At 44.4% G+C, this 21872-nt stretch overlaps 1 protein-coding gene across 2 annotated transcripts in view; it reads left to right on the forward strand.

Annotated features, from left to right (window-relative positions):
• The window catches only part of LOC119963167 (protein transport protein Sec24D-like), a 212892-nt gene extending 192896 nt beyond the window's left edge, over nt 1-19996 (forward strand). For both annotated transcript variants that reach the window (XM_038791860.1, XM_038791861.1), the window contains 4 exons: nt 1993-2172; nt 4859-5050; nt 8744-8833; nt 16558-19996. In XM_038791860.1, coding sequence (XP_038647788.1) covers nt 1993-2172; nt 4859-5050; nt 8744-8833; nt 16558-16698 — 603 coding nt within the window. In that variant the 3' untranslated portion in view covers nt 16699-19996. The remainder of the gene's footprint in view (nt 1-1992; nt 2173-4858; nt 5051-8743; nt 8834-16557) is intronic.
• The last annotated feature ends 1876 nt before the right edge of the window (nt 19997-21872 follow it).

The raw sequence follows: 21872 nt of genomic DNA on the forward strand, positions 1-21872 counted from the left end.
CCACGACGGGGGCGGGATTTTTACCGGCCCCGAGCGATTCTCTGACCCCGTCGGGGGTCGGAGAATTTCGCCCCATGACTCCAACCAGTGGAGACTTTGATTACCAAATTCCCCAATTTTACTGTGGTTCCTTGATGTCATGTTCAGTCAAATTGTACTTTGCCAGTAAGGGCAGTCATTCTCGCCTCTCCTCTGAAATTCAGCTCCTATGCTTATCCTTAAACTAGTACTGTTAGGAATGATCCTCGCTGAACCAAAACTGGACATCAGTGAGCAAATTATTGGTAAATGCCATTTGATAACACTACCAACGACCCCCTCCATCAGTTTGCTGATGGGAGTATGATAAGGCAACTGTTGGTTTCATTGAATTTGCTTTTTTGTGAACATGACATATCTGGGTAATTTTCTATTTGCAAGGTATATGCCATTGTTGTCACTTTATTTAAACAGCTGGATAGAGACCCAATTAGTTCTGGAGCACAAGTTTTTCAGTACTACATTCAGGATGTTGGCTGGGCCCACAGTCTTTGCTGTATCTGGTGCACTCTGCCATTTTTTGATATGATGTGGAGTGAATTGAGTTGACTGAAGACTGGCAGATCTGATGGTGAGAACGTCAGAAGGAGGCTGAGATGGATCACCACTTGGCGCATCTAGTTGAAGATGGTTGAAAACGCTTCATACTTATGTTTTGTGTTCAAGTGCTGCACTTGGCTGTCATTGAGGATGGCGATATTCATGGAGATTCCTCTTCATCCTATACAGTATTAAATTTTCCACTATCATTCGTGACTGGATATGGAGGAACAGCAATGCTGTTGGCTGTAATGTTCTGTGAGTGTGGCTGTTGGTTGAACAACTCTCCCAATTTTGGGACAAATTCCCACACGCTAATGAGGATGACTTTGCAGTTTTGACAAGGACTGTGTGTGACTGTGGTCGTGTCATGTTCAGTGATTTTATTTTTCTTGTCGTTTTTCATCTTGGTTTGACACAACTTAGTGGCTTGCTAGCTAAATTCAGAGAGCAGTTAACAGTCAACTGCTTTGTTGTGCAGCAGGAGTCACGTATAGGGTATGATCAGCAAATTTCCTTTTAAGAGGCATTAGTGAACCAGATGGGTTTTACAACAATTTGGTAGTTTCATGATCACCATGACATCAGCTTTTTATTCCAGATTTATTTAATTATTGAATTTAAATTCCCCAGCTGCCATGGTGAGATTTGAACTCATGGGCAAGATTTAAACTCTGTCAAAAGCCATCCAGTTGTGCAGAGTTGATATCAGGCCTATGTTTCTGGATTATTAGTCCAATCACACAACCACTCTGCTAATGTATCTAATTTTCTTAGGTCCAATGTTATACAGATATACTAGGTTTATTTATACCTACATTTCATTGGATACAGCACATGCAATGTCTTAACTTTTGAGCATTTTATTGTTAGAAGCACCATATTTGTCTAATTATACAACAAAACTGAATGTTGGAATATATATTGCAAAATGACATCAGTAAACAATATAGTACAGTTAAGTGTTTATGTTGTATTCTGGCTGACCCTAGGTATTTGATAAAATATATCTATACTTTGGCAGCCTGAAATGAACATTGGTTTTTGTCCAGCTTCATTAAAATAATCTATCATCTCTACTAATGGACAGCTAGATTGAAACCTTAAATGGGGATAGCCAGACATGAAGGCGCTTTTCATATTTCCTGTCCTTGATCCACGTATGTCAGCTGATTGCTTTGAAATCATGTACTGGATTGTGTTGGACAGACTTCAAAACACTATCATTACTAATGCAGAGCATTAAAAACACAATTTGCAAGCAACGATCATGTTTTTTTCATAGAGAATGTGCAGATATATTAATCTCACATTGTGAGGTAATTTTGACTTGATTAAACATAAATGAAAGTCTGTTCTATTATGCGAAGGATGCTTGTTATTAGTGAAGCATGTTTTTTCTTTGTCTGCCAGCTCATCCTTCCAGAGGCCATGAAGTTGCTGCCCGTCTACATGAACTGTCTCTTGAAGAGTTATGTTTTACTGGGGAGCCCTGACCTTCCTACAGATGAGAGAGCTTTCCAACGGCTGCTAGTCACATGTATGGATGTGGTTGGCACACAATCCTTTTTCTACCCACGGCTTTTACCCATCGTAAGTGAAAGTGGTGCCTTTTGGGCACCATTAGGGGTTCTTCGGGATGCCTCTGACCAATATAGAGACTGTAATGAATTTCTGTATTTTTTTTCCTCTGCCTTCCACTAAGAACTGGGAGTTCCTAGATGTGCGTCCGTGGAACATTACCCTTTAGAGAGCTTCAAGAAAACAGTTATGAATTTGGTGCACATGGAGACCAGAGAAATCTTACACCATTTTTGTGATGTTAGGAACTTGCCATAAGATCAACAGGGATAAAATAAGACTATTTATTTATTATATCAAATGAATCCAGCTGCTAAAGAAATTCTACATCTTATTAAATCATGCCCTAAGTTTTCTCAGCTTTTGTTTTCTGACTGCACACAACAAAGTAGAAACAGGTTAAACTGCATTGGTCACTTTTAATTCTAAGAGGATTTGAAGTAGGGCAGAAGCCCTATCAAAATACATTAGTTTTTCACATCACTAATAACTTTCAATTCCATCACATCCTAAATCCTTGCATAATATATAATATATTAATGCATCAGAAGAAGAAATCTGTCCGACCTATGGAGGAATCACAGTGTTGTCAATTTTGTTAATATTCAGTCAATGTTTTAAAGTATGAGATACAGCGCTAGTGCCTTCAAAACTGCATCAGTGTTCAAGGCACTAGCGGTATATCTCATGTTATGCTGCAAGAAATTAAAAGTTCAGGAAAATATATTAGCCTTCGACAGGATGCAGATTCATCAAAATAATACCTGGGCTAAAAGGGTTAAATTATGAAGATAGGTTACTGAGACAATTCTTGTATTCCCTTGAGTTTACACACTTGAAGGATGATCTAAATTAGGTGTTAAGATGATTAAAGCAATTCATAAGACAGTCAGAAAGAAACTGGTGGATGGTTTGAGAACCAGCGGACACCAATTTAAGGTGATTGACAAAAGAAACAATGACGACACAAAGAAAAACTGTTTAATGCAGCAAGTGGTTAGGATCTGGAAGACAATGCCTGAGAGTATTGTGGAGTCAGATTCATTTATGGGACACGATCTAGTGGCAAATCACGTTATGATCGCTAAATCACACGAGCAGCCAAAAACGGGATTTGCAGCGGCATGATCTCCATTTGAGATTGTCCCTGCCACTCATGGTAACATGATCAGGTTCACGAAGGGCGTGAACCTGATTTCCATGACTTTAGATATAGTTTAATATAATTAGCAGGCTTTCCACTGCAGCTTCCACACACGACGTATCCTCCCCTCCCGGGGGCATGACATCACACCTGTGCAAAACACTACTGGTTTTAAAAAGCGAAAACCAATTGTGATGGTCACACTGGAAGTGTACAGGTGCCAGGAGGGCATGGGGCCTGAGGGATAAGGATGAACATTACTCCCAGCAGCCTTCTTGTGCTCAAAGTGCCAAGGGGGCACATGAAGGGGGTTGTGCCATGGAGGCTCTAGTGAGGTGGTTAATCTTCCTCCAAAGAGAGGGGTGGTGGGAGAGCACCGATGCTTGTGATGGCTGTGAAGAGGGAGAGTGCCCATGATACCACTGTGGTGGAGGGGGTGTGGGGGCTGGAGAGGAAAGAGAGGGTAGCACAGCGGTTAGCAGTGCTGCCTCACAGTGCCACTGACCCAGATTCAATTCCGGCCTTGGATGACTGTGTGGAGTTTGCACATTCTCCCCGTTTCCATGTGCATTTTCTCTGGGTGCTCTTGTTTCCTCCCACAGTCCAATGTGTGCAGGTTAGGTGGATTGGCCATGCTAAGTTGCCCCTTCGTGTCCAAGGATGTGCAGATTCGGTGGGGTTATGGGGATAGGGAGAGTTAGGGTTCTCTTTCAAAGGGTCGACGTAGACTCGATGAGCTGGATGGCCTCCTTCTATACTGTAGGGATTCTTTGCTTCAATGGCCCCGATAATTCCATGGCGATTGTCCGCCCCCTTACTTGTGGAGATGATCCCCCGTGTATGTGGTGGGCTGAGGGGAACTGTATTTTAAAAGCAAATCGGACCCCCACCCTGCCAGAGTGACAGCGTAAACCACGCCCCAGATTTTCTGTGCATTAAGAAAACCTTGTCTGAAAACCCGGCTGTGTTTCTGGAGAGAAACGCGCCGGCTTTCAGTCACCGCCTGGCACTCTGACAAATTTGGGGAAAATTCCGCTCATAGTTTTCAAAAGAGAAGTGGATTATTACCTGAATAGGAACAATTTGCAGGACCAAACGGAAAAGACCAGCGAGTGACTCGAGGCAAATTGATATTGCAGAGAGCTGGCACTCGTACAATTGACTGAATGGCCTCCTTCTGCACTGTAACCATTCTATGATTCTAGAAATTACTTCCCCTGATTGGGATGGCACGAACAAGAGGGCATAACCTTAAAATTAAAGCTAGGTGGTTCAATGGCAATGTCAGGAAGCATTTAGGGTAATGGAAATCTGGAACTCTCCCTAAGAAAGTTGTTAACGGTAGGTCAAGTGAAAATTTCAAAGATGAGTTTGGTAGATTTTTTTTGTTCGGCATCGTGGAATATGGAAACAAGCTGGGTTTAGGTACACTGATCTAACTGAATGCCAGAACAGTTCGAGAAGATGAAAGGCCTATTCCTGCTTCCACATTTCCTTGAAAATGTACATCCTCCAACTATGGACACAGTTGAACACTTCTCTGTTTTCTAACAGCACAAGATGGATGTAAACAGTGAGGAGTTTCCCGCTGCTGTCCGCTGCTCAGAGGAACGCTTAGCTGACGGAGGAATATTTTTGTTGGAGAATGGAATAAATATGTTTCTGTGGTTTGGACTGAACTCTCAACCTGAGCTTATTCAAGGCATCTTTAATGTGCCCTCCTTCGCACACATCAACACAGACCTGGTAAGTCAAGTGTGAAAAGTTCTTAACATCCAAATTTGAAACCACGATAAGTAATCCTGCTCCCCTCCCCCATTTACTGATCTAAATTATATTCTTGGGGAAAGAGGTTAATATTGTATTGATATGCGAAGTGCAATAAATTATTTGTAACAATTGACCAAAATGTTTGTATTCGTTACCTAATTACAATTTTATTCATATCGAATAGGATAGTTCAGAATTTCCTCAGAGCTGCTCTTGCCCCACTGCCAAATCCTCACCAAGAAATATTTGGAAACTCCATTTACTGGAGGAAACATGATTTACTGATACACTTCTGGTAACCCTATAGTGAGAGAGTAGAAGCAGTTCTGAGAAAATTGCGTACTAAATAACAAGTTCCCTTACTGGTTTTGTTTTTCACCTGACTTGCAGTATGATATTGTATGAAAATCTCCAGAGACAATTGGTGAAGCAATGTTCCTGCTAATCAACATGTTCCAAGTGTGTGAAAACCTCACCCCTCAGATATTCCTGCAGTGAAATGCAGCATTGCTGATACTTGAACCACTTGATAAGTGATTTTAACGTGCAGAATGTCCCAGCGTGCCTGACAGATTATGAACAATGAGAAATGGAAACACGGAGCTAGGAAAGAAAATTAGGGCAAGTTGGATTGGATTGGATTTGTTTATTGTCACGTGTACCGAGGTACAGTGAAAAGTATTTTTCTGCAAGCAGCTCAACAGATCATTCAGTACATGGAAGAAAAGGGAATTAAAGAAAATTCAAGAAAATACATGAGAATACATAATAGGGCAACACAAGATATACAATGTAACTACATAAGCATTGGCATCGGTTGAAGCAGACAGGGTGTAGTGTTAATGAGGTCAGTCAATAAGAGGGTCATTTAGGACAGCTGGGGAGGAAAGCTGAGTTTTGAGAATATATTCTGAGGGGGGAAGAGAGGTGGAGTGGTGACGTAATTCCCATTTCATCTGCATTATTGACTATTCCTAAAATATTGAGAGATGAATGTATTAAGGATGGGCAGAAAGAGGCTTTAGTGCCTGAAGAAACAGATCAGGTGGCTCTACTGGATGTCAAGAAGAAAGAAGAACTTGAATTAATATAACACCTTTGTCAACCTCAGGACATCCCAATGCCCTTTACAATTTTCACAGTGATTACTTATGAAGTGTAATCACAGTTGTAATATAGAAAATGTGGCAGACAGTTTATGCTCAGCAAGCTCCCACAAACAGCAACATTATGATAACCAGATAGCGCAGTGATTAACATTGCTGCCTCCACAGCGCCGAGGGCCCGGGCTCAATCACAGCCCATGGGGAGTTAGCACATCGGTCCCGTGTCTGTGTGGGTCTCACCTCCACAACCCAAAGATGTGCAAGTTAGGTGGATTGGCCACACTAAATTGCCGCTTAATTGGAAAAATTTAAAATAAAATTTTTAAAACCAGATAATCTGATTTTTAGTGATGTGATTGAAGGATAAACATTAGTCAGTACACTGGGGAGGGTCCCCTGCCTTGGGATCTTTTGCATCCACCTGAATTGGCAAGCAGGATCACGGCTTAACATCTCATCCTTAAATTGGCACTCCTAAAAGTGCTCTACATGCTGCACCATAGGATCAGCGTCGAACATTGTCCTGAACCAACGACCTCTGACTCAGAGGCAAGAGGTCTACCTGTTAAGTCAAGGCCATCACTTGTAAACGTTTCACTTAAATATTTAATTGATTGACTCAAAGGAGTCCTTTAGTTGGCACTTCTCTGTGAGGGTCAGATAAGGGTCACACGACGGGGAACAGACACCGGCAATGATTTTCGCCAAATTGATTAGTTGTTGGCCAGGGAGCAGACTTACCATCTAATTCGGGACAGCGGGTGAGCTGTTAAAGCTGAAGAACTCCAGCACTGACGAAGCAGTAGCTGGCAGTCCAGGTAAGGATGAGAGAAGGAACTTCTATTTTGAGGTTACCTCTTTGCAGCTTTTTAAGATTTTAAAGTAAAAAATGCACTCAGCAGCCAGGCCACCATTGTGGAATGGAAGCCCCTCCACTGGGCGGCTTGTAGCTGGAAGTATGGGGGCAGCGAGGGCCTGCAAGCCTTCCTGGAGCGCTGGCCTCAGTGCAGCCAGGCAGCCAACCCCAGGCAGGTGGTCGGGGCCCAGAGGCCAACCAGAAAATTCCAGCTGGCTTCTGACAATAGGCTTTATTAGGCCTATAACAGCCTTTAATTTGGTGCGTAGTCCTGCCACCCAACTCTCATATCTCTGAAAAAGTAGCCGAGGCCAAGATGGTGCCAGCAAACAGACACGTCAGCAAGTAGTGTATAATTTAGCATCAGCAGGGTCAAAACTTTCTAACTCAGTATTCAGGTATTTAGCATTTAAACCAATGTATAGTGTCAGTGTGGTAGGAAATATGTGCAAGTGACAAATTTATACCACTTTTCTGACACATGTGAAACAGTGGGAAACCCATCCCAGCATTGAAGCTTAAGGGCAGTTCTTTAAAAAATACAAATATTCAAAGGACTGTCATTGTCTGAAAACAGAAGTCAAGGGGCTTGATCCTCCATTCCAGAGACTAAGTGCCGAGGACGAGACATAATCAGTGGACTTCTACTACAACAAAATTGGCACTGCTCCCGGAGTAATTCAGGAACCATTGATGGGCTAGCACTGGTGCTACGTAGAACATGACCGATTCCAATGAAAAATGGTGTTGGATTCGCTGGGGTCGGGATTGATTATCAGCAGCATAATAGGACTCCACTTCCTGCACACACTCATCTCTGCCAACAATGCATTGTGCTGGAGCGTGCCCATCCCGCTGATAGGTTGTCTGGGGCCAGAGGGTACCTTGGGGGATGCCCTGGGGGGGAAACCCGTACGACCGTGACACTAAGTTCACAGTGGGCAGTCAGCAGCGGGCGCAGCCACATGGCTGCCTTGCAGGCTGTGACGATGTTGTTCCATGCCCGTTCACCCCGACCCCATGGTCACCTCTTGGCCACCCCCCACTATTACCTCAGCCCTGGCCGAAGCCCCCTGGCTAGTGGGACAATTGTCAGCATACTATGGCAATGTGGGACACTTTCTGTACCCCCTCTCTCTCCCTCAGTAGCCAAGGTGCCTGTTTCCCAATTTTTGAAACCACAAGTGAAACTCACCATTGGTAATTCTTCCTGGCGGAAGCAGAGCATGTTAATGATATGCCAACGCCTTTACTGTACGTGCGGAGTAGAGTGCATTGACGCCGCTTTCGAGGTACCGGAGGCGTTCTGGTGGGTTCCTGGTGCTGGCCATTATTTGGCCTCACGACCGATTCTCCACCCAATCACCTTTCCCGATTTCAGCATCGGCCGACCGAGAATCCCACCCAAGGTTTTTCAAATTCTGGAGAGGTGCGAGGAGAAACTTAGAGTTGCTCTTAGCATAGCTTTTCATTTCCAATTGGAAATCCGAATCAGATTATGATGATTGCCAGTTGTCTCATTATTTATGTAAAGTGTATTAAAAATAGCAATGGTATTAGCACTTTTGTGGGGGGACAGGTGCACATTATAAAATTATCACTGGATTTAAGCCTAACATGACCATCTGAAAATGGGTGGTAATCACCCGAGAATACTACTCCATACTTTGACCTTTGAACAAAGTCTTAACTTCCACTTTGTTGCAGACATCGTTACCTGAACTGGACAATCCATATTCAAAGAAGATGAGGTGGATCATCAGCAATATAAGAAACCAGAACCCTCATTCCATGAAGGTAAGCAGAGGTGTTAATGATTATTATGTTTCTTTTTAGAGGTCTTGTCATAGTTCATTCTTTATTTAATTGTGAATTTAGGGCACGATTTAATGCGCATAAAATCAACGTGACTCAGCCGATTCTTTTAGCCTTGGTTGGGAATGCCCCAGCGAGGCCGCATTTTCCTCATCGGGCCACCATTTTTAAATGCCGCTCCAATCTTTTGACCCCTCCCCCTCTGCTCCATCATGGCCCCCCCCACTGACCCAACGTACCATTTAGGCGGTCCTCGCGTCCCCACCTCACCCTCTTAAGGACAAGACACCCTGGCATGGGTGGCACTGGTTCCCTGGCAGTGCCCCTTCCATTCTCGCAGTGCCACCCAGGTACCCTGGCACTTCCAGAGTGGCACTTCAAGTGTGCCCGCATGGCAGTGCCAAGGTGCCAAAGTGGCAGCACCAAGGCACCTTACCCAGAGCCTGACTACCCAAGGGCCTCCAATGGCGTGGGAGGCGCCCCCAGGTGGATCTGTGCTAACCAGTACTCTGGTGAGTTCTCCCAGGCGAGGCCGTTAGTTCTCGGGCCTCGATAGAATCCGGTGTAGACATATTAAATGGTTTGCTTAAATATGTTAAAAGCGAGGTCCGGTGGCAACCACCACTCACACCGCCCCCCCCCCCCCCCCCCCCCCAACCCCCAAAACAACACAATTCAGCACCCCCCCCCCCCCCAGGGAGTTTCTGGGTCACCCCTCCTCTGCATAGTATGATTATGACGTGACCACCCCCCCCCCCCCCCACCAGAAAACCCTTCATTAAAAAGACCACCACCAGAGACCCCATAAATCACATTGGGAGCATAACAGCAGTATGTAAATATAAGGATCTCAGAAAGTATGGCCTCCTCTGTATCAGAAAGATGAAAGCCACTGGCACAAATGTGCTTCAGTAGATCAAGAGGATCATATTCCACCTACAAAGGTGTTACATTGCGATTATAATTGTTTTGCCTTGATTCATTCAAAACCTGATGCTAAGCTTGGTAAGTAATAGACATCAAGGAAATGTTGAATAAAAATTTCAGTTACGTTCACCCTGTTTATAAACTCACAGGGCGGCACAGTGGCACTGCTACCTCACAGCTCCAGGGACCCGGGTTCAATTCCTACCTCAGGTGTCTGCGTGGGGTTCCTCCTGGTGCTCAGGTTTTCTCCCACAATCCAAAGGTGTGCACGTTTAGGTGGATTACCTATGCTAAATTGCCCCTTAGTGTCCAAAAGGTTATGTGGGGTTACTGGGTTCCGGGGATAGGGTGCTCTTTGTGCAGACTCGATGGGCCGAATGTCCTCTTTCTGCACTGCAGGGATTCTATGATATATACTCAGTTTACAAAGTACAGAACATGTCTCCAACTTCAGAGGCTAGAAGATGGTATCACAGTCCATTAAATGAACAGAGAACAACACATGCTTGATTGAAGCATTTGAAGCACGATAATAGAAGAAAAATGACATGCGAAAGGAGTTCCACAAAGCAAAGGATATTTTTGTACTCAAAATAAAACATGGATGTTGTAACTGAATATTTACAGCTGCTCAGTGTTGTGAGCATTCTTTCTACTTGTGATCCCCCCCCCCCCCCCCTCCCCCCACCCCCACCCCACTGTCCGGCCACCCCTGCTGCATTATTGATTTCAGCTGCACATTGTTGGAGAGATGCTGAGACAACATTTAGCATGTTCCCATAGCAGAAGAGGAAAAATTGGCAAGAATGTCATATGGACTTTTTCTATAGTTCTTAATAGTCTGAGCATCATTGATGGGGGCTGCGGTCACATTGCCTGCCAATCCTCTTCATTAATGTTTCCTTCTGTCCTCGAAGGACATGAAAATATGGCAAGGAAATAACATTAATGGAGAATGGGAGTGGGATAGTGCTGTATCCCTCCCTCAATAAAAAAATGTAGTTCATTGCAAACTTAGATAAAGGGCTGGATTCTCCAGACTCCCAGCCGTCTGTTTCTCGGCACTGCACTGTTCACTGGTGGCGGAATTCCGTACTCCCACCGCTTATCAATGGAATTCCCCATTTAAGCCACCCCACGCAGACGGGAAACCTATGGGCAGGGGTGTGCTACCGGTGGGAAAAGTGAATGTCATTGGCCGAAGAATTCCGGCCTTCATTTGATATTCGTGTGCACTATTAGAGTAAAAATCACTAGTAAATATTTACTTTGCCGTCTTCATTTTTGGGGATTTTTCTAACAGCACTGTGGGTGTACCTACACCATATGGACTGCAGTGATTCAAGAAGTGGACCACTGCCGTCTTCTCAAGGGCAATTAGGAAAGAGCAACAAATGTTGGACTTGCCAGTGATACCCAGATCCCAAGAATTTTTTAAAATTAAGTTAAATTGCAATTGGAAATACTCAGTGTACAACATTGTCCACATCTGCCTCAAATGTTGCATATTTTGAAACCTTGCTGAAATTCTCACCTGGATTTTCACCGAGTTGGGATAATTTAGGAGTCCTTTATAAACGGTGGGTGGGTCCTGATTTTGGGATTCCAAACCCCATTACCAGCATTCCTGATTTCGAGAAGCCTTTTAAGGTTGTGGGCTGGTTCAGGTCAAAGGCCCACACGCTGCACTCCCAATCTTGCCAGTCTGTTGCAGGGATATGCATGACCTTTCATGGAGTCCTGCCAATATTTTGAAGGGTCATAGTTCATGTAATTTCAGAGGTGTTGTAAACCATAGTCTGCAGGAGTGACCCTTCTGAAAAGTATGTTTGTCAGGCAAGTTCATCCTCATGCACCTAATTCCATGCATGCACCCCCAAACAACTCCCATGGCCTGCCATGTCTCTCCTCCCATGCAAAGCTATGGCATTTCCATGCCCATTCACCCACTATAAACTGTCTAGAAGCAAAGAACTGTATAGTGACAGTAGGACAGTCATAAAGCTTTAAAGATACAGTCCTTTGTTCATAAAAAAAGCTTTTACTATTGCCCTACAAAATAGACTTAATAGATTTATGGGCTCTCAGCCAGGATTCATTATGAATTCTTGGATGATAGCCCAAAAATCCATTATAATCTTAAAACACCTGAGCCCCAGAGTCAGAGAGTTTTACAGCACAAAACAAGGGGCGCGATTCTCCCAAAACGGGAGAAATCGTAAAGCTGCCGTAAAACCCGGGCGGGTTTTACGGCAGCGCGCCCCTTCCCGACCGGGGACCGATTCTGGTCCCCGGTCGGGGCTAGCAGCCCGACGCCGTAGGCTCCGGCAAAACGGGCTTAACGAAAATCGTTAAGCCCGCTTGCCGGAGTTAGCACCGGCTGACGCGTCATATGACGTCAGCCGCGCATGCGCAGTTTGGAAGACTCCAACCCGCGCATGCGCGGGTGACGTCATCGCGTTTTTGCGCGAAACCCGCGCATGCGCGGGCCGGGTTGCCCCTCAGCCACCCCGCGAATGGATACTGCGGGGCGGCGGAAGGACAAGTAGTGCGCGGGCATCGGCCCCACTGCCCGCGATCGGTGCCCACCGATCGCGGGCCCATGGCACCCTTGGCACGGCCGTGGTACTGCCGTGCCAATCGGTGCCATGGTTATTAATAGCGAGTTTGTGACGCCGTTTTTACGAACGGCAAGACCAGGTGTGTTTGCCGCTCGTAAAAACGGCGGAAAGGGCTGGGACTTCGGCCCATCTAACAGCTGAGAATCGCTGCCGGCCGTAAAAAAACGGCGGCAGCGATTCGGGTCGGGACTTCGGCGGGGGGGAGAGGAGAATAGCGGGAGGGCGGCAAAAATGTCGGGAAGGCCCTCCCGCTATTCTCCCACCCGTCGTGGGGGGCGGAGAATTTCGCCCAAGACTCTTCACCAGGTCTGCACTGGCCGTCAAGCACCTATCTATTCTAATTCCATTTTCCAGCACTTGGTCTATAACCTCTTATGCTATGGTGTTTCAAGTGCTCATCTAAATGCTTCTTCAATGTTGTGTGGTTCCCGCCTCTAGTACCCTTTCAGGCAATGAGTTCCAGGTTCCCACCACCCTCTGGGTGACAACTTTTGTCTTGTTATGCTCTTGGCGTAGCATAAGCTGCTTCCTTGATGTTCACTTTGACAAAGGAAGGTTCAGACGTGGAGATAACTTCAACACGTTTATTAAACTATTAACAATTCTCCTACTCGGATTCGCCTCTACTGTTAATCCTTCTATAGCTACTCAGACTGATGAACCAGTCTGCTACAATCCACGTGGTGGGTGTGATGTTGAATCAACCCTGTGTCTGTACTCACTGAGTGTCTCTACTGGAAAGAGGAAGATCATGTGTGCTGTGTCCTTTATATATGGGTTGGTGTAATGCACCCCTGTGGTAGTGTCACCTCTGTGTGCATTGTGAATGCCCATTGGTCATGTCCTATCTTACTGACCTATGGTTGAGTGTCTGTGTGTCATATCTCTGGTGCTCCCATCCGGGCCGGAGAATCACCGTAGGGGCCTCTCTGATCGGAGTGGCGAGATTCCTGCCGCCGCCACTTCCCGGGTGGCGGAGAATCTCAGCCACGGCGGGGGCGGGAGTTTCGGCGGCCCCAGGCGATTCTCCGACCCTGCTGGGGGTCGGAGAATTTCGCCCCTTGTATGGGAAGTGGGATGCTGTCGTCACTTGTCTCACATACAGTGGGTAGAGCCTCAGTAGCTTCTTGTTGTTCACCTGAGCTGGGTAGACTGTCAGAGTCTTCTTCTTGTGGCTTAAACAATGTGGGTGGACTGTCATAGTCGCTTTGTTGTTCACTGGAGCGTGGTAGATTGTCATAGTCTTCTTGCTGTGCACTTGAGCATGGCAGACTGTCATAGTCTTTCTCTTGTTCACTTGAGCGTGGCAGACTTGCATCGTCTGCTGCTGATTGCTCAGAGGAGGTTGCTAGACCCTCATGGTCTTGTTCAGACAAGGACTGCGCTTCGGATTCTTGCGTTGCTTCTGTCGTGGAGGCTGTCCACGAGCTCGCTGTGGAGGCTTGTGTGACTTGAGTCACTTCTTGTTCATGCAAAGACTACGCTCTGGAGTCTTGCGTTGCGTCTATCGTGGAGTCTGACCACGAGCTCGCTGTGGAGGCTTGTGACACTGGAGTCACGTTCTGTGTGGAGACGTGAAGTTGTCTCGCTGTGGAGTCTTTCATCGCTTTCTGTATAGCGGCTGGGACCCTTTGTGGTGTGTGGATCACTCTCTGTGTGGCAGCAGGCCGCTCTCTGTGGGCTTGTACCGATCTCTGTCTCTTGGTGTCAGGCCGCAGCATAATCCTGCACTCACGAGTCGGGATGTCATATATGCTGGGCTGAAGATCCTCAAATCCGAAGAACACATCCGCGTCTGTGTCGGATTCTTCACTGTAGAACACACCTCGTTGCGGTTCGGATTTGGTACTGGAGTCGCCATCTTCAATGATGAAACCTTCGTCTGAGTCGTAGTCTTCCAAGACCATATCATCACGTTTTGTGTCGGAGCTGGCATTGGGCTCTTGATGTCCAAAGAAGAAATAAAGGTCAGAGTCGTAGTCTTCAAGGACTGTATCATCTCTTTGGGCGGTGCTAACTGCTTGTTGCAGGGTTCTGCGGAGGTTACTTTCAGCTACTGGTTGAATTTCAGGCATTGTGCTGTCGTTCCAGGTGAAAGAATCAGGTTTTACAGCTTTACATTTTTTTTTCGTGTTTTGGGACATTTCCCCTTTAAGTGGGCGTGGTCTGGGGCCTCTGACGTCATGACGCGTGTGACGTAAGTCGTAGGAAGTGATTGGGCATGCTCAGGTTGCTGTTCCTTTACTTGGGGCCTTTTTGGCAACTGCGCGTGTGCAGCACCTTTACCAAAATTGTCGTTCTCTGCACCAGGATCTCGGCCTCACGGTAAGTACTGGTGCCTCTCTTACTGTTTTCTGTTGGTTTGTTTGTGTTTTCCTCGCAGTATTGTCCGAATTTGTCCAGGACTGCCTGGACGTCGCTCCTGTTTTGCCCTTTGTAGAGCTTGAATGTTTTAAAGATTTCTTCTGCTCTGGCACCGGCGATGGTGAGCTGAAGCTCTGTCTTTTCAGCATCAGCCACATCTTGTAGGTCGGCTGCTACCAGAAAGATCTCAAACCTTTGCCTAAATGCCCGGCAGTTTTCACGGAGATTGCCGTGGCAATTGAGCCGCTGTGGAACCTGAATCTCGATCACCTTGCCTGGGTGTTGTTGCTGGTTGTCACTGTGTGGAGATGACTTCAACACGTTTATTAACCTATTTACAATTCTTCTACTCGGATTCGCCTCTACTGTTAATTCTTCTATAGCTACTCAGACTGACGAACCAGTCTGCTACAATACACGTGGTGGGTGTGATGTTGAATCAACCATGTGTCTGTACTCACTGAGTGTCTCCATTGGAAAGAGGAAGATCATGTATGCTGTGTCCTTTATATATGGGTTGGTGCAATGCCCCCCTGTAGTAGTGTCACCTCTGTGTGCATCGTGAATTCCCATTGGTCGTGTCCTATCTTACTGACCTAGTGGTTGAGTGTCTGTGTGTCATGTCTCTGGTGCTCCCTCTAGTGTCTAGCTAGTCTACGTGTACTTACATTAACCCCTTGTGTATCTACTGTGATGCATATCACCACAACTTTATTCCTCAAATCTCCTCTAAATCCTTACCTTAAATCTATAACTCCCGGTTACTGATCCCTCTTCTTAAGGGGAAAATGGCTTTGTATCTACCCTATTCATGTCTGGTATAATTTTGTACACCTAAATCAGATCCCCCTCAGTCTTCTCTGCTGTAAGGAAGACAAGCCTCACCATAGCTGAAACGCTCCAGCCTAGTCAGCCTAGTCAACAGAGAAAACATTGCTTGATTGACCACTTCAGCTCTCACCTCTCTTCTGTCAATTTCACAATGTTTATTTACATTTATGTAACAAACTATCACCTGCTTGCAGTTTGTGCTCTTGAAACTTTAACGGATCTGGATGATTGACAAATTTATTGGCCTGTAATATTAGTTACCTTTATGAATGAATATCTCCATTTAAAGTTTTTTTCTTACACATCTTAATGTCATTTTGGGGTTCATTGCTTCCATTAGGTGCATTGTAGGTGAATAGGCATGGAACAATATCTTAGCATAATGGACGTGTGGGGCCGTGGGTATTGTTTGGGGGGCATGAACGACTATTGGAGCTGTTTAACAGGGGACATAGCTTGGCATGAAGGGCCATGAGGGTGGGTGGTGGGCATGAATGGGTGAGGGCGGGAGGACCTATCGATTTTTATTTTAACTGGGGCCAGGTCCCACAGCACCAAGGTGGGCCTTTTAAACAGCAAGCCATCGTACATGCAACCACTGTGGCTGCCTCAAAATTTATTCCTGTGTCAGCTGGCCTACTGCAGCCCAGATTATTCCCCCACCCTGGCCCTTCCTGACTTCTGCTACCCACTTCGAGGATCAACGTCGATTGAAAGTTATTCAATTATCTTCCAGTTCTGTCAATTCTGAGTTGTACCTTTTAAATTATATTTCTTTGAGTTTGTAAACAAAACTAATACACAATCCTTCATTTTTCAGAGAAAAAATGTGCTGATTAAACTAGGAAATGCTGTTACAATTAAGTATTCAAGTGAGGTCACAAGGAATTATATCAAACTAAAGAGTGTTTGCACCAAATTGCCTGGAGTTTAACCCTGACTATTTTTTCGTTCTATCTGCAGATGATAATATTGAAGCAAAAAGATAAAGCAGAGGGGATCTTCAGGCAGTTTCTGGTGGAAGATAAAGGCTTGCACGGAGGAGCTTCTTATGTGGATTTCCTCTGCCATGTTCACAAAGAGATCCGCCAACTCCTCACCTAAAGCCCTCAATCCATTGCAAGGATTGTATTTTTATTCAACCTCACAGGAAAAAGGGACAGTGTAAACTACACAGGTTTAAAATTTACACCAGTGTATTTTTTTCTTGACTTTTGTTGTCAGGTCTTCAGTCTTCTTGAGCTGAAACCTGTTTTGAACTTTCCAGGAACCTAGCATTTACTATTTTGTAACACATCAATTGTTAGAATCAAAATTCATGATAAAAATATAATTGATATGAATCCATATATATGTGATATAAATGCATATGTGTACAATTGACAGTATCAATGCTCTCATCTGTGTATGTGGCTATGTCTTGGCTGATTTAAAACTGTGACTCCTTCATTGCAATGTCAGAACATTGGCAATAACAAACCACTAAGTTTGCCACATGGTAAAGAATATCAGGTATTCTTTAAACAATTCACCCTGCAGCTGAGTGTTTGGTCTAATCAACTGGCTGTCCAGGGAAGGCAAAGAGGAGCGGTTTGGTCATCCCCACACCAAAGCAACACTGCAATGAAGTAGGACAGTGTCATCCAAAGTATTTATATGATGCCAGTTTCCGGAGATGAGACCAACAGTCGTTGCAGATGTTCTTCATGGATAGGTGCAATGACAAGGTGGTGAAGTTAAGGATAACAAAAAGAAATTAGCCAGGAACAGTAGCTGTAAGTCTTCATTTCAAGTTTGTTATTTTTGACAATGACTGGACAAGTCCATTCCTGGAATCACCTTCTAAGCATTCCAACAAGCGATTAAGAAATAATCATGTTGTATTCCATTGTATTCCAACTCCCTGAGGTTGTTGCTGCAATTAAACAATAATAGGATAGAGTACTAAAAATCCTTATCAGGGAGTACGCACACTTTTTCTATTATATATCATCTGCTAAAATTATTTTCTGTATTTTTAATAATACCTTTTTCCAAGACAAGTTAGAACAATGTTCAAAACTATAAACGTTTTCTTTCTTTCATAATATTGAGTAATTTAACTCAAATAACCTTATTTTTTTTGTGCAAAGAGCCAAAAGTCTTCAATTGCTCTCTTTTCCTTGTGCATTTTTCTCTTTACAGGGTGCGTATGCTGCATTTCGTAAGCATCAGTAATACACAGTGTGCTGAGTTTACTTCACAGCAGTGTGTGCTGTTGTCATTCACAGTCGCATACATTTTATACATTGTGTTTCCATTGTTGATTGTCATTGCTGCTTCCTGTATGGGACAATATTATCTTGTCATGTATCACAGTGTTTGACCTTTCTTCAGCACAGTATTAAGTGATAAGCAATGACATTCTAAATAACCTCTCATCAAAGTATAAAATTAGTGTTTGTCAGGAGAACATCATCATCTTGTAGGGATGATAGTACTGCACAGATGACATTCACAATCTACAATCACTGCAACTTTCAGAAGTATGGGGGAGTCCACAGGGAGATGGGGGGTGGGGTCAGTGATGGTGTTGGGGTTTGTGGTGAAAAGCAATTTGCTTAGAACTAATCATTAGCAAGGTGTGTGCCATGAGGGCTCAATTAAAATACAATTGAAAGAATAAAACGTGGTGAATAATTCGTGGAATCCCTACATTGCAGAAGGAGGCCAGTCGGCCCATCAGGTCTGCACCGTCGATCCCAAAGAGCACACTACCTAGGCCCACTCCCCCGCCCTATCCCATAACACCATAACGTGACCTAACCTATGGACACTTGAGGAACAATTTAACATGGCCAATCTACCTAACCTGCATACCTTTGGATAGTGGGAGGAAACCGGAGCATCCGGAGGAAACGCATGCAGACACGGGGAGAAAGTGCAAACTCCACACTGATGCAAGGTCGGAATTGAACCCGGGTCCCTGATGCTTTGAGGCAGCAGTGCTAACCACAGTGCCGCCCACAAGTCATGATTCTAGCACTTGTGTTCTCTGGTGCATGAATAGGATGTGGGCAAACTGAAAAATTCTAGCATAGGCAGAGATTTGGCTCCACCTGTTTCCACCATTTCCCTGGGCGTTCCACCAGTCTCGCTCTGGAGTTTGAGCAGGAGGTTAGTGGAATCCCCTGGGAATTTCATCCCTAAGTAACACAATACATGAAAACAGATTTACATAAATTGTTACAACTGGTATGTATAAACAGGTAGACCAGAAAGGAACCTCAAAAGTACAGAGTGCAGGATTGAAACTTGTGAGCAGCCTGATCTCTCACCCATGATTATTTTTAATGAGTAAGAGAGCCTTCTAATTTCTGTTGTAAGAATTTCACACACATACTCCTGTACATTTTTCAAAATACATAGCAAATATTAACTTAGTTAAATATTTGTAAACAAATGCAAACTGCAGTGAAAGGTTGAATAGCGAAACTAAATACGCTCTTCCTTCATTTTTCAGGTTTAGTACGTAAAAAGGGATGTAATAATGACACTTATTTTGGGAAGTATTAAGAAGAGCAAACAAGTATAAAAATGGTTGCCATGCCTGCAACTTTGAAAATCTGTCAACAGGATAAGCAATCTTTGGTTGTGTATAATTGGTGAGGAGGGAAGGAAGGCAAATGGTTCATAAATGCCACTGACTGACGGTTTTATTTATCCCTGAGTCATTTTTTCAATCAGGTTTATGGTGTTAAAGGCAATTTGTCCTATGATAGTGCACAGCACAGAAAATATGTGGATTAATGTAGGCATTTGGTCATTTTTCATGTAATTTGTGAAAAGGTTAGGCACTCCAATTAAATATCATGCTTCTAATTGTTAGTGACCAGCACATATTCATTTCGGACCACCATTAAAGTGCCCAATGATTTAAAATATTGTCATATAAAATGACAGTGAAAGCCTTTAATACATTTAATATATTCAACTTGTGTATTTTTGAATTATAACATGCATAAGCAATCAATTATGAAATCCTGTGATATTGAGATGTCAGCTTTTGTTTTGCTGAATTTGTTGCAGTCATCTAGAATCGTAAATATTACATTCCAATTTACACGCATAAGACAAATTATACATTCAAAATGAGATACATTTTTAGCTTTGTTAATTTATTTACAAGTAGTGATTGCTCTTCAACGTAGTTAACTGCAAATGTCCATCGTTAAAGAAGCCCTTGCAGATACCGTATTTTTACAGCCAGGAGCAAGCAGAGGTATGCTTAAAGAATAAAGTACTTGTAATTCAACCCATAACGTGACTTTCCTGTCATGTTTTTTTATTATGCAATTTTTTTACCTTGTTACTAATTGTTAATAGAAAAATTGCAAATAAAAGTGAGTGCCTTGTACTGAAACAGCGTCACTTGATTTTGTCATTAAAGCAAACAACAAAATATTTTCTATCTATACAGTGCCTTCCTAAGTTTGCCTCAAGGCAGTTTATGGATTTGGAGTTGAATTTTAGTGTGATGGAATTCCCGCTGCTAGATCAAAAGTGGGAACCAACTCCAGTTCAACCATCAGTGGGACCTAGTAACCACATATCCAGCACAGGCCTATTAAGTGACTTGAGATGCTGTCCAGCAAAGGACAGCAGCTCACCCCCAGGTGCTGTTGACCCGATGTAAGGGCCTGCAATCTCAGCAGTTCTGTGGAGTGCCCAAAAAGGATGACCACCACCCTACACAACTGCCCGCCATCAACACCACCCTCAGAGCCTTTTGGGAGGCTGCTAGTTTTCACCGAATGGTCTCCCCACATGGAAGTGCGCTACCCTGACTTGGACAGAATGCTCGTAAAGGTGGGATGTGACCACGTGTCCATTAATTAGCCATTTAAATGGCTCAGCCATTCTCCCAGCAGTGGCGAATCTGTTAACTTACTTGCAACGAGTGAAGTGGCTTGCCGGCATGAAGATGTCCTCAAGTGACCCTCCTATGACATCTTTCCACTGACCAACCCTTCCCCAAAAGATGGTTAAAATTCCAACCCAATGATATACCTTGGCATATGATCATAGTTCCAGCTTAAATACCATAACAGCCAATTTTCACACAGCAAGATCATAGAAGAATGTGTTGAATAATTAGTTCATCTGTTAGGTGAGTGTTAAGAATCAGCAAGAAAGACAGGAGAACACCCCTGCTTCCTTGTCAAGTGGCTGGGTTATTTTCTGTCTATCCAAGAGGGTATATAGGTCTTTAGTCTAACAACTCATCTGAAAAAAGCACCTGCAACGGTTTAGCGGTGTATTGTCAGTCTAGATTATGTACTCAAGTAGGGTTTGAATCCATGACCTTTTTACCCCGTAAGAAGTCTTACAACACCAGGTTAAAGTCCAACAGGTTTGTTTCAAACACGAGCTTTCGGAGCACGGCTCCTTCTTCAGGTGAATCACCTGAAGAAGGAGCCGTGCTCCGAAAGCTCGTGTTTGAAACAAACCTGTTGGACTTTAACCTGGTGTTGTAAGACTTCTTACTGTGCTCACCCCAGTCCAACGCCTGCATCTCCACATCATGGCCTTTTTACCCCGAGCTAAGCAGGTTGCCTCTAAATCAAAACTAACACCAAGGGTGGAATTTTCTCTTTTTTTTTTGTCTAAGTGTCAACTCAGACGGGAATAGCTGAGTGTAGACTCATTGGCTGCGCCACCAGATTTTCCTGTCATATTTTTAAACATTTAAACTAAAAACATCAAGGAGGCAGGTGGTACATCATAATTTCTCAATCGTGCCAGTCTGGCATGGTCAAGGTGGTACCAGTGCCAGGGCACCCAAAGGGCATGCAGCTGGGTGCCTCCAATCCTCTGGGAGACCCCAATGAGTGTTGTTCCGTCTGGTCCCCATTTGTGGAGACCAGTGCTGAATGGCACTAACCCGAGGTGAAGGGGATGAATCCCAAAGCCTCAGGCACCTCGAGAAACGGCACATCAGAATGAGACTAGCTGTCTCGCTCTAAAAAGTGATCCCACCCACAATGGCCGAGATTTACATTGCAAAGTCTCATGAGATTGCATTGAGGCATTGCGAGCCGGGTAGATCCTGGGGCTGGGTGCCATACTGTGACACGGCGAGCTGCTTTTTCAGTGCAGCATAGCCATTGGATTGCGCTACTTGTCTCCAGCAGAGCGCACAATTTAATCAGAAAAAAATCAGAGTCCACCTGGGCAGGATTTGTAAGCACCGGGAACGATCCCACCATCTCGAGGCACTTTGTTGTTCTTTCGGCCCC

Source organism: Scyliorhinus canicula, chromosome 3 (assembly GCF_902713615.1).
Source record: "Scyliorhinus canicula chromosome 3, sScyCan1.1, whole genome shotgun sequence".
NCBI classification, from domain to species: domain Eukaryota; kingdom Metazoa; phylum Chordata; class Chondrichthyes; order Carcharhiniformes; family Scyliorhinidae; genus Scyliorhinus; species Scyliorhinus canicula.